The sequence below is a fragment of the Tursiops truncatus genome, chromosome 20 (assembly GCF_011762595.2).
Source record: "Tursiops truncatus isolate mTurTru1 chromosome 20, mTurTru1.mat.Y, whole genome shotgun sequence".
NCBI lineage: Eukaryota > Metazoa > Chordata > Mammalia > Artiodactyla > Delphinidae > Tursiops > Tursiops truncatus.
In genome coordinates, this window is record NC_047053.1 from 2590373 (window position 1) to 2603148 (window position 12776).

General features: G+C 59.6%; 1 protein-coding gene across 1 annotated transcript in view; it reads right to left on the bottom strand.

Moving 5' to 3' along the window:
- LRRC75A (leucine rich repeat containing 75A) overlaps positions 1-12776 on the bottom strand; it is a 38029-nt gene that overhangs the window by 5169 nt on the left and 20084 nt on the right. The window contains exons 2-3 of the mRNA XM_033846876.2: positions 8593-8721; positions 1084-1199 (exon numbers count right to left, since the gene is read on the bottom strand). Coding sequence (XP_033702767.1) covers positions 1084-1199; positions 8593-8721 — 245 coding nt within the window. The remainder of the gene's footprint in view (positions 1-1083; positions 1200-8592; positions 8722-12776) is intronic.

Genomic DNA, 12776 nt, shown 5'->3' on the forward strand with positions numbered 1-12776 from the left:
AAGAGTCCCAGCGGAGGGAACACAAGTGCAAAGGCCCTGAGGCTGGTAGAGCTCAGCGTGTCTGTGAACCAGCAGGAAGGCCAGTGTGTGGGCGGGGGTGGGCGGGGGACCATCACTTGGGCCTGAGTGGGTTTCAGTCAGCGGGACGGGGAGGCGTCCGAGCAGAGTAAGGCTTCTGAACGAAGAATGGACTGAGCGCCCTGTGTGCCGGGGAGACAGGAGGCCCCTGGGTCCCAGCAGAGCGTACCCTCCTGCATTTCCCTCCTCCAGAACTAGCGCACAAGCAGACAGAACTGCCCTGTCCCTGCATTTGGTCCCTGCCCTCAGCCCACCTGGCACCCCCTTTGGTGACTTCCTCCACCAGGGAAGGGCCCTTGAGGATCCATCTCCTCTCCTGCCCTGGGGGGCGGGCGGTGGTGTCCAGGAGAAGGGAAGGGGGCCCAGAGCTCTTCTGCTCAGCGAGGAGGCTGGCCTTCCCCTGCCGTCTGGGGGGCCTGGAGGAGCCTGCGCGCCTCGGGACCCCAGCCGCTCCGCTCTGTGATTTGCAGCAGTTCCCCTCTGCTTCTTTCTGCGGTGCTGTTCTGGCTCCCAGGTCCTGTGTCCCAGTGTCCCCTCTGCCCCCAGGGTGCAGGAGGCCACACGAGCCCTGAGGGTCCTCACTGCTGTACGCCAGGGACAAGGCTGGGGTCTGGGTCCCCCTGAGAGACATCAGGAGGGCTGGGGGGAGGGAGGTGGTGGGGCGGGTGCCCGCATTCAGGGCACCAGGATCAGAAACCCCTCTTGTCCCCCTCCCCCAGCATCAGAACGGGCGCGCACCCCCAGATCCCACCACACAGAGCGGGGCCCAGCCGCCAGCATCTCCCAGGGCTCCTGCCCACCTGGAATGCCCACCCTGCCTGCCACTTTCCCCCGGCCCCCAGCCCTTCACTTCACCTTCTCCAAGCAGCTCTTGCCCTCCCCCCACGCCCCGGGACGGAGTGCTGTTCCCCAACAACTGGCCCAGCACAGCTGGCTTTGAGCTGCCCTTGTAGGAGGCGGCTGGGTGGCGGCGGAGGAGACCCGCCTTGGGTGACCGCGACTCACCAGGCCTGTGGCTTCCTCTTCACCAGCCCGCGGCGGCGCCTCCACTGGGAATGGGGGCTGAGGTGGTAGGTCAGCTGCCGGCACAGCTTCTCCATGGCGCCCAGCGCGTCGCCCTCCTGCAGAGGAAGCCACAGGTCCCTGAGTGGATGGAGCAGGCAGGGAGCCCAGGCCCCCACCTCCAGCTTCCTGCCTCTGCGGGACCAGCATGGACCCCAGGCCGAGCTGGGGAGGCCTGCTGTGCGGGCCCAAGGTGGCCGCCCTGAGCAGGGAGCAGGGGTTGCAAACTCATCTGCACGATGGTTTTAGTTTCTGTGAATTCGTTGCTATCACTGAAAAACCTGAGATGTCTATAGACATCTGGATTCCAGGTGATCTGACAGTTGACCCCTTAGCCAGGGTCGCCACAGTCCCTGCCGCTCCCCGATGCCCAGGGCCACCTTATCATGCTCACTCGCTCGCCTGACAGATACCCGCTGGGTACCTCCTAGGTGCCAGGCACTTGCTCTAGAAGCTGGGGATTCAACCACAAGCAAACGTCCTTGCTCGCGTATTCCACACAGCAAAGGGGACGGTGAAATACTTTACCACATCTCTTCTGCCCACGTCAACGGTGGGAAAATAAAAGAATGAGGCACCAAGTGGTTCCGGCCCAGTTCATTCATCTTCGTTACCTGTCTGGCCCATCAGCATCTGACCTTGAGACCCTGGGTATTATGGCCTGAATTGTGTCCCTCCGCCAAGTTCTTAAATTGAAGTCCTAATCCCCAATACCTCAGAATGTGGCTGTCTTTGGAATTTGGGCCGCTAAAGAGTAATGAAGGTAAAATGAGATACTGCGGTGGGCCCTAATCCTATGCGACTGGTGTCCTCATGAGACGAGATCAGGACACAGACATGTACAGAGGGGAGACCATATGAGCACACAGGGAGAAGACGGCCGTCTACACGCCAAGGAGAGACGCCTCGGAAGAAACCAACCCTGCTGACGCCTTGATCTCGGACTTCCAGCCTCCAGAACTGTGAGGAGATACATTTCTGTTGTTTAAGTGGTAGTTTTGTCATGGCAGCCCCAGCAAACAAATATGCTGGGTTAAAGGGTGCAGCAGAGAGATTTCAGAGGCTCCAACTCTGTCTCAAGGGGAGTCGATTCAACGAAGAGTCCCCGACGCCTGGGAGACTGAGTGGCCCAGAGCGTGTGCTCCCACCAGATGGTCCAGTGCCAAGGGCCAAGGCCAGGAAGTACCAGGCAGGATGCAAACCCCCTTGCAGACAGCAACGCGATGTGGTGAGGGGGCCAGTGCCCAGCAGGGCGCCTGGCACAGAGTGGCTGCCCGGTAAAGGCTGGCTTGATTATTACCATTATCATCATCACGCTGTTAGTGCTGTCCCCCCCACCTCTCATCTGCTGTTTGGCCCTCCAAGGTTTCAGGTTACCTGTGGTCAACCTCGGTCCGAAAATATTAAGTGGAAACTTCCAGAAATAAACTCAGACGTGTACAATTGGGCGTCATTCTGAGCAGCGTGATGAAGTTGCCTGCTGTCCTGCTCCTTCCCGCCTGGGACATAAATCATCCCTTTGTACAGCACATTATCGCTGTGTATGTTACCTGCCCTTTAGTATAGGAGAAACAGTGTTCTTAGGGTTTGGTGCTCTCTGCGGTTTCAGGCATCCCATGAAGGTCTTGGAACGTATCCCAAGGGTCACGGTGCCGGCCGGGGTGAAGGCCAACTTTGGAGGCCAAAGGGAGAAGGGGAGGGGCTGGCACACCTCGAGCTGAGGGTCTGCACCCAGGACCCCTGCATGCTGGAATCACCCAGAGCTTTAGACAACACTGCTGCCTGGGCCACCCCGCAGCGATGGGTGGGCAGCTCGGGCACGGGGACTTTTAAAAGCTCCCCCGGTGATTCCCCTGTGCTGCCAGGCGGACACACTTGAAAGACAAGAAGGACCAGCGGGTGGGGTGTGGTGGTCTGCCCGGCATCACCCCTGCGACCACCCGGGACAGAGCGTGGTCAGTCTCCCACAGCACCCGTTCCAAAGCCGAAGAATGAGCTCCTGGCCCTAAACCTAATCTCCCGCAGGGCTTCCAAAATCGGGGGCCACGTACTCTCCCTCCGCCCTCCAGGCCCGGAAGGAAGAAACAGGAAAAGAGGCGGCAAAGCAGCCGCCGCAGTGCGCCGACACTACCACCAGGGGGCAGCCGCGCGCAGGGCGAGGCCCCCAACCTGAGCCTGTTTCCTCATCTACTAAACAGGGACAGAAGATGTGGTCACTTAACAGCGGACCTGAGACCAAACGTGAGCCAATGTCCTCGGAAGTGAGAGCCCCTCCGCTTGTCTGGACTAAAGAAACACAGCTAACCTTTACCGAGTTATATTACCTACTATACGCTGGGCACTAACTCATAGCCATCCCATGAAACAGGGGCCCCTACAATCCCGCTTGACAAATGCGGGAACCGAGGCACCAAGAAGTGGAGGGGGTGGCAGGCCACTCGACGTGTAGGATGGCGTCAGGATCCAAACCCCGCAGCCGCTCTGAGGCTGGGCTCTGCTCTGCCCTTGAGGGATGAGTCTTTTGCAAAGGTTGGTTCAAGTAGCTTCTATCGTTTGCAAACCAGAAAAGCCTCAAGCAAGCCCACCTACGTTTTCCCAACCCCATCACTGTCGGAAGCCCCCTCCAGGCCTCCTCCTGCAGGAAGAGGACTAAGCAGGAGTCGCCCAGCGTGGAGGACGAGGAAGGAAGGGGAGGAAGGAGGCGAAGGAGGAGGATGCTGGCCCCTCTCCTCTTATTCGGAAAGCCGCGGGGCCCAGCAGCGCTTTTGTGGGACCACACCCCACTCCCAAGCCACAGCTGACCGGTCCAGAGGCGGACCCTGGGGGAGTCCCGACTTGGGACAAGACTCTTCGGGGGCTGAACACTGACAAGTCAACTCAGGAGCCCCGGGCAGCCATGAGGTGTGGGTACGGGGGGCAGGGAGTGAGGCTGGGTGGAGCAGAGGGAGGGGGGCACGTGTCTGTGCTGTTTGGGGTTCTAGTGCCTCTTTCAAGCTTGGCTGCCACCGGGAAGGATAAGTCCTCTTCCTGGCTCGAGGCAGGCCGCGGAGCCTTCTGTTGCTTGCAACAGAGAAGGCTGCAAGGCAGGCCGCGGAATCTGCAGCTTTCCCTCCCACCCGTGGAGAAGGAAGGAGGGGGAGGGGCTGTGGCGCAAGTCGGGTACACTGGGCACCGGCCCAGCGCCGCTGACCGCGGGCCTCGGAGAAGACCCTGCCTGAGGGACTCACTGACCCATTGGGAGAGAGGCCCGCGGCAGACCTGCAGGGCCCTCTGGGCCGGGTCACCGTGTCCCTCCGACTCCCCTGCCGTCTTCAACCCCCCACCCCAAGAAGTGTAGCAAGCACAGCCCCGACCACTCTGCACCCACGGCTTCCTCACAGTCATCAGACATGACTGCCCTGTCTACTGCACCTGGACGCTGCTCCAGATCCGGAGACTGTGCTGCGTTGTTTGTTCACTCCCCACCCCGCTCTCTGTGCTGGGAAGGCTGAGCTCTCACAGGCGGCACCACCCGGCCCTCCTGCTCCTGGCTGTCAGTGCGACTCAGCTCACGGAAGGGAGGTCAGAGGGCAGGAGAGAAAGGCCCAGGATTAACTCTTCTCACTCTCGCCCTGCTTTAGCCAGCCTCCAAGTCGGCCCCCACGGACGCTGGCCTCCTGGCAGGGTACAGCCTCCTTCCACACTGCGTTAGGGCTGACTGGGTGATCAATACGCTACGGCAGCAGGGACAGTATGCGACGTCTGAGGCTGGCTCATAGGAGACACTGTGCTTCTCCCTTGCTCTCGGGGATCACCCCCTCTGGGGCGAGCCAGCTGCCCTGATGTGAGGAAGCTCAAGCAGTCCTGTGGACCCGCCACGGGGCTCGGAGCTAAGGCTTCCCACCAGCAGCCATGCTACCCTGCCAGTCCCCGTCGAGCCACCAGGACTCGCAGCCTGGGCCAGTGTCCTGAGCCCCTGACTAGAACCCCCCGCCTGTGCTGCTCCTGAATTCCTGACCTGCAGAGGTGGATCAATGGTGAATGTCTGTTGTTTTAAGCCACCATGCTTTGGGGTGACTTGCTATGCAGCAATAGAAAATACAGTAAAATATAAAAGAAGAAAAAACACACAAGGTGGCTCTGGGAGAGCTCCTCAACAAATCACTGAGCATACACCCTCATTTTAGTGTCTGCTGGTGGGAAGCCTGACGGTGGACACGATGGAACAGACGTGCTGGGTGGGAAGGAAGGAGTCCCTAAAACTTCCCGCGACATGATCCGCGCTGACAGGGGGATTTGTTCTGGGGGATTTAGGGACACCCAGGCGGAAATGTCCAGGAGTGGGGAGACTTTTGAGTCTAAAGCCAGGCTGCAGATACAGACTTGGGATTCATCGATACGCAGTCAGGGGCGGGACGGGGTTTTGCTTCTTCCCCCTTCTGCGGGCAGGCACAGACCCAGCCCTGTCTAGGGTCTCGGCCCACACCCTGCTGGGGTAGAGGAGGGGGTTTCTGGTAGGTTGAGAAAACAGACAGGACTCATTCGAGGCGGTCGTCTTAGCAGTGGGAAGGATTCTGTGTCTTGTGGATGCTTCCCCAGGAGCTGGACCAGAAACGGCTACTTTCTTCGTCCCCTCTCACAGCTAAGGGAGACCCCGCCCCCCCCTTTTGTCTACAACCTCCCGGCACACACTTGGGCTGATCTGAAATTCTCAGATGAAAGAGGTCCGAGCAGCAAGGCCTGGCTAGCCCTGAGCCAGCTCACATGGGTGTGCGTGTGTGTGTGTGTGTGTGTGTGTGTGTGTGTGTGTGTGTGCGCAGAGGCCGCCCCCATCATCAGCTTGGGGACCTCAGAGCCAGGATCTCCCACCCATGCCTCAACCCCAGCTGGGAGAGTCCTTCCAGAGGGCCTCTCCTGCCACGTGGCCTTGGGTACGCGGAGGGGACTGGCCAGGCCCTAGGCCTCCAGCGGGGTGGACCCCACTCTGGCTGCCTCTGGAAATCTGGGTTGGCGATCAGCCTGTTGATTTCCAAGACTCTGAGTCCACAGGGGCTGGGCCTGAGGCCGCGACATTCTTGCTTCTGTGTCCCACAACTGACCTGCTAAGTCTGAGCACCCTGCCTGGCACGTGGTCAGCGCCCACAGACTGGTTACACCTCAGCTCCTGGGCACGAGGCTCTCGGCCGTGCCGGGCACACGCCCATGCTTCCTGTAAATCACCTCACTGAGCACTGGAGACAGCTTTACAGAGGAGGGCATGGCTGTGTCCACATTCGAGTTGAGGAAAACGAAGTTCAGCTAATTAAGTGACCTGAGAAGGTTACACCTGTGCGATGGACGGAATGTTTGTCCCCCCTCCGCCCCCAGTTCATATGCTGAACCCCAATCCCAACGTGATGGTGTCTGGAGGGAGGGCCTTTGGGAGGTGATTAGGATTGGATGAGGCCACGAGGGTTATCGGAAGAGACCAGAGAGCTAGCTCACCTCCTTTCTGCCACGTGAGGCCACAAGGAGGAGGTGGCCGCCTGCAAACCACAAAGAGCGTCCTCCCCAGAACCTGCCCGGCCGGCACCCTGGTCTCAGCCTCCAGCCTCCAGAACCGTGAGAGATGAGTGTCTGTTGTTTATTAGCCACCCAGTCAATGGTAATTGGATGTAGGATCCTGAGCAAAACCACCGATGAATGGCCTTCTAGCCCTCCCCAGTGCAGGACCCCTTGGCCTCAGCCCGCAGCCCCTTAGCCCTGTCCTGTTTCCTGGGGTCGACATGGGCAGTTGGCCACCTGCAGACCCGCCTGCGTGGAGGGAGGGGGGCACTGGAACTGCCCCCAAACAGGCCCCTCCTCCCCAGCCCAGCCCAGGCCTTGTGAGCCCCACGGAGCACTGATGGCCCAGAGATCCAGCACCTGAGCGCTGGCCTGCCCTGCCCAGCAGTGGGGCCCAAACGCTGGGGTTCTCACCTGGGCCGTAACCTTTCTCAGATCGCTTCATCATCTGTATTTCGTCTTCCTCAACTCTAAGATGGGCATAAAAAACAGTCCTCTCCTATTGAGCTGCTCTGAGTGCCCTGTCATCTGTCACTCCTCTCACCTGTGGGCAACTAAATCCATGCTCTGGAAAGGGCAGGGGTCTGGCACCCACAAGGCCTCCTACGGCCTGGTCTCAGCTCCCCAGGAGAGCCAGGTGTACCCTGAATGAGAAGCGGGCGGTTCCAGCTGCAGCCGGTCCCCTGTGGCTCCTGCGCCAGCTCCTCGACCCCAGGCCTCGGGGCTCCCAGTCTGCCGACACTCGTTACCGTCACACGTCTGAGCCCAGCACCCCTGCCTCTTGCTGTGTCCCTCCACCAACCCACCCCACACCTGCCCCGACGGGCTCCCAGTCCTCCATGGCCAGCCCCCCACCTTGAAGTCTTGACACCAGGCAGTCCAGAGAGAAGCCAGAGAGAAGGCCCTAGACAAAGCCCCAGATGGAGGTACCACCCCAGAGCAAGGTTCCAGCCCTGGGCGCCCGGGCCAGGTGCGGCGTGGGCTTGGGAACCGCCTCTCGCCCTGATCCTAGGTCCTGCTGTGAAGTGGAGGCCGCCCCAGGCACTCCTCCATCCTGCTCTGGCTTCCTGCCCCTTCCTTCCTGCTGCAAGGAAGTGCATCTCTTGGAAGCTGCTGGAAATTGAGGGATGGGAGAGAAGAAACCAAAACAGAGAGAAGAGCCCAAGTGTGGAGCTGCCCTGCCCTGGCCCTCCTGTCCCTGCCTGGGTCCCAGCCTGGACTGTGGAGCCAGAGGGAAGAGGGGCAGATCCCCCAGACCCAGAGGGGCTGGGCAGCGCCCGTGGAGGCTGGAGAGCCTCGGAGCCAGGCAGGAAGTGGACAGGAGTGAAGTGGGTGGGTGTAAAATGACACTTGGCCTCAGAGAGGAGGACAAGTGGGCGTAGCGGGGACTGCAGCAAACAGAGCGGCATGTAGGGCCACGGCTACATTTGCTTACACAGCGCCTTTGTGCAAAGAAGACAAAGCCCATCTCTAGGTGGACACAGTCTTGCACCCGTGCCCCCGGCTGGTGGGCAGAGAGAGGGCTGGACCAAGCTGTCTCCTGTCTCCCCGACCCCTGCCACCTCTGTGTACACATCTTTGTGCAGGGTACAGCCTACACAACCGTACCTGGCGGCTCTGACCCCATGTAACAGGGGTGGCTACTCAGCTCCAGGCCTGTAGAAATGAGGAGCTTCCCATTTTTCAAGAGCAGCTAATATGGGGATTGTGTGAAATACTCTGAGGGTTACATGTTGGCAACGAATCCAGATTTACTGCAGCCAGTGGGCCAAACGAGGCCAGCGCTGATGGTGCTGGTACGCAGCCTCCGCCGTGAATGCTGGGCCTCAGGGCAGGGTGACCTGCCCGCCTCGGGCACCGGGCTGCTCCGCCCAGGAAGCTCCCCCCTTACACCCTGGCGCTCGCTGGCTCAGACCACGGCCACCCTACCGGCTTGGGACAGTGGATGTAGCGTGCCAGGCTGATGATGAGGTCGTGTGTGATGGGGTCCACCAGGTTCCTGAAGCTGGCGTAGCGGTACAGGACGTCGTCCAGCGAGGTCGACTCCATGCCTAGGTCCTGCAAGAGGGAAGGATGCCCAGAGGTCAGCAAGGCCCCACCTTACCCTGGAGCCCCGCCCAACATGCCCAGAGTACCCCCTGGCCAGGGAGGAGACCCCTCCAAAGAGGTTTCCCATCCCACACGGAAGCATTTACAGAAATTCGCCCGGGGGCCAGACAAGCCCCTGCAGAGGCGGCCCTCCCCAGATAGCCCCCCAGCCTTTGCCTCTCCAGTTCCCCCGAGGATGAAGCCAAGGGTTGTGGGCCACAGCGTTGGTGGCTGCTTCTCCACGAAATTTGGAAACGGCGTGATAGTAAAACTCCCGTGCTTTGTGACAGGACCACGTACTGAACTGATATTTATTTGCTTTCTTTTTGCTTCTGAGGTCATTTTTACTGCTCCTTCTGTTAAGGACCCCGCCTTGGTGTTCCTTTGCCTTGGGGGGCTGGGTCTCTGAGTTGTGGGGTTAAAAGGAGAAGCTGCTAGGCACCCAGAAGAAAACCCACCAGCCCTCCCCCTAAGAAAGGGTGTCAAGTGCAGTCCTCGTAACAGGAGGGGCGGGAGCACAGAGGCAAGGGGCACGGGGTGGGCGGGGGCCATGGCAGAGACCTCTGGGGCAGAGGTTCCCCAAGCCTGGGGAGAGGCAAGGGCTGGGAGCATCTGCAGAGACCCCTGTCCACCAGCAAGAGACCCCACGGGCTTGGCCAAGAGCAGTGACCGGTCTGGGTCCTAATCCCCGGGGCCTCGCTCCAAATGTTCTGGACTGTACAAGACCCGAAGATCCTCGTCCAACCCCAGGAAAGGGGCAGGCCCCCCAGACACGGCTAAGCTTGAATTTCCCACCAGCCAAGCTGGCGGGGGCTTGAAACAGAATTAATTGCTTTAGAGAAGTAAAGAAAGATGGTTTTCTAGCCCAGGGTGTTGTACTACACTTTGTGCCCTCTGTCTGTGGAAGAGCTTGGGTATGGCTTCTGACGCTTCTCAAACCCCCTCTCCAGTTTCTGTTGTCCTTGGCGGGAGCTGTGGTTCCCTCCTAGCTTGGTCCCTTGCACAGAGCAGAAAAGAACGAGGACATTCCCATCTGAGGACTGCCCCACCCTAGGTCCCCTGGGCCCCCAAGCCGTATGCGGAGCTGCCCCATCACCGCCCAGAGAAGGCAGGCTCCCAGCCCGGGTTGCCACGGTCCAGCGACCTGCGGACAGGAATGTGTGGTGACAGGTGAGTCCCAGCCGGGGTTTGCTCCCTTGTCATTTCGGTGAGTTATCCTGAACTTTTCTAAATACCTTCCCCACGTGATTCTTAGAAATCCCCGAAAGCAAGTGGGCTGCGTTTCGTTATTCCCAATTTACAGATGAAGAAGCTAAGGCTCAGAGCAGCTGACTTTGTTTTTAACCAACCGTCAGAATTTCAGGAATGGAATGTACGACTGGTGACTATAGTTAGCACAGCTGTGTGGTATATTTGAGAGTTGTGAGGAGAGTAGATTCTAAAAATTCTCATCACAAGGAAGAAAACATGTTTTCAAACTATATGAGGTGATGAATGTTAACCAAGCTTATTGTGGTAATTATTTTGCAATATTTGTAAGTCAAGTAATTATGCTATACACCTTAAACTTAGTGCCAAGTCAATTATATCTCAGTAACACAGAAAGAAAAATAAATTGCATGTAATAAAGATGTTAAAAAAAAAAAAGAATTTCAGGAATGGTAGGGGCGGGCTTCCACGTGGGCCTAGGGCCTGTCTTGGGAGGATCTGCCTTGTCCACCCCTGGGGTGAGCTGGGCAGCAAGCAGGCTGGAGGGCGGGGATGCTGCCCTGTGGTTTGGCCGCTGACATTTCTAAGAGCGAAGAGAGAAAGGGCTTTGCTGGGGTATCTGGAGGGGCCGTGCTCTCTGTCCCATGGGGAGCCTCGCGAGTCCAGGTCCTAGCGGGGTTCCCCCCCCCCAATGGTTCTGGGACCTCTGCCTCCACCTCCCTGTTGGAAGAAATGGGTCTCGAGTGCCATCGAGGACACGAGGGGCCAGCCTTGGGCTGTTTCTGTTCCGCAGGAATGAGCGTCAGAGGCAGCAGCCGTGCCCGGCGCCAGGTTCTCTGGCTGCGGAGATAATTGACACGGTCTGGCGTGGACGCGGTGAGGGAGGCGTCGGATCAGGCTGCGGACAGGTCCAATCCTGCCGTGGACCTGTCCCCACCCTGCTTGTCCGGCCCCTCAGCCTCTCGGGAGGCATCCGGGGCACGCTACCTGTGTCACTGCGTCTCAGCCTCCTCGTATGTAAAATGGGGACGGTGACCCCGCGTCACAGGTGGGCGAGGGACATAAACCTAGTAACACAGGGTAACGCCTCCGCAGGGAAGAGAATCACCAGCTGAGCGCCCCTCCCCCTTCGGTGCCCCCCCCCCCCCCGCCACGCCCCGCCACGTACAGAGGTTCTTAGCCTCTTTTTGGATACCAGGCCCATTTGAGAACGTGACAAAAGCCACGACCTCTCTCTCTCTCTAGAAAAGCCCGGGAGTCGGGGCAGGACAGGGAGCCTGGTGCACAGACCACACCGGCCTCACGGTCAGCAGGGCGTGCCGGGGCCGCGGGCACGCTAATTGTCACCAAGCAAAGTGCAGACTCCGGCGCTGCCCTCTGTGTGGTAGGAGAGGCTGGGAATATAGGAAGCGGAATTCAGGCTGTCAATACGTGGACGAGAGACCTCTTCCCCCCTGGGGTCCATTTCCCCATCTGTGAAATGGGCAAACGGACCACACTCGTAGTTACTGAGCCGTGTCCCAAGACCTTGGGGCTGATGATGATGGAGAGAGGCCCAAGGCTTTGGGCCCAGCTCTCTGCAGAACAGCTCTCTGGCTGCCCTTCAGGGTTTCTGTTTGTTTGTTCCTGTTTTTTAAAGTAGTTCTGTTGTCAGAGAAGTTTGAAACCCCGGGACTGGATGGCTGCTTGGGTTTCTTGGGTTCCTACCAGCCCTGCCCCGTCTTCCCACTCCCCTCCTTCCCAGGCCAGTAGAGGCCATCCCATCCTGGAAGGACCAAGAAAACCCTAGCTGCTAACCCAGGACGCTGGGGCAGGTGTGGGAAGATGTAAACTGTCCTTCCCCAGCGCCCCCCCCACCCCGGTCCCCTGCCACGTCCCGCCCTGCATGTCCCCACCCTCCCTGTCAGTCTGGGCGCCCAGCCTGCTGACAGTGGGTCCCTCTCTCCATGCTGCTGCTGTTGTCTGGGGTCATGGAATTGTGGCTGGGGAGGGGGCAGAGGGTGGGAGGAAGGGAAGGGGTAGGGAGGGGGTCTCCCCAGGAAGGCAGATGTGGCTCTGCTCCCGTGCTCTGGGTAAGTTACGTGTGAGTCATGGCCACCGCCCGCCCTGTGAATTCCAGCTGGGGTGGGGCTCCCGGAGGTCCCAGGGCTCCGGGTTACAAGAAGCTGCAACAGGGAGACCCAGATGGGGGCCCGACAGACGCTGCCGCACTTTTATCTGTCGCTTTACTCCTTTACTTCGACCCCACCTAGGCCCCCGGAATGCTTGTGCGGCTTTCAGACACCTCACATGTCCTGAGGGCCTCGGGCCACGTCTGGCGTCCTTGGTGTCCTCTCCGTATCACCCACCAAGCCACCCACATTGTCACCCACACTGGGGACAAATGTGTCATGACTGCACTGACAGTGCCACCGACCCTGCCCACCGGGGACCTCAGTGTTCCGCTCTGCCCTGGCTGCCCGTCGGGGTGGGGGAATGCGGGGGTGGAAGAGCCAAATCCACGTGCGGCTCCTCCAGGCTGCCCCGGGCAACTGCTTTGGCCTTGGAGGGGCTGGCCTGCCTTGCAAAAACCAGGCACTGAGGAGACTCCTGGATTCCTCATTGCGAATCTAAATGGTACTATCTCTGGGACCTGTGCGTGTGGTCCGTCCCCGATCAGAAAACCTGGGAACACCAGCCCGAGTCACTGCTCTGGGCAGCTTGGCACGGACAGTGTCGCTGGCCTGCGACCAAGAGGGTGAACGGCAAGCACGTGTCACCTCGAAGAAGTGGGGCTCCCGTGTTACTGAAGCTTGAAGAACCAGGTTTGGGGACTC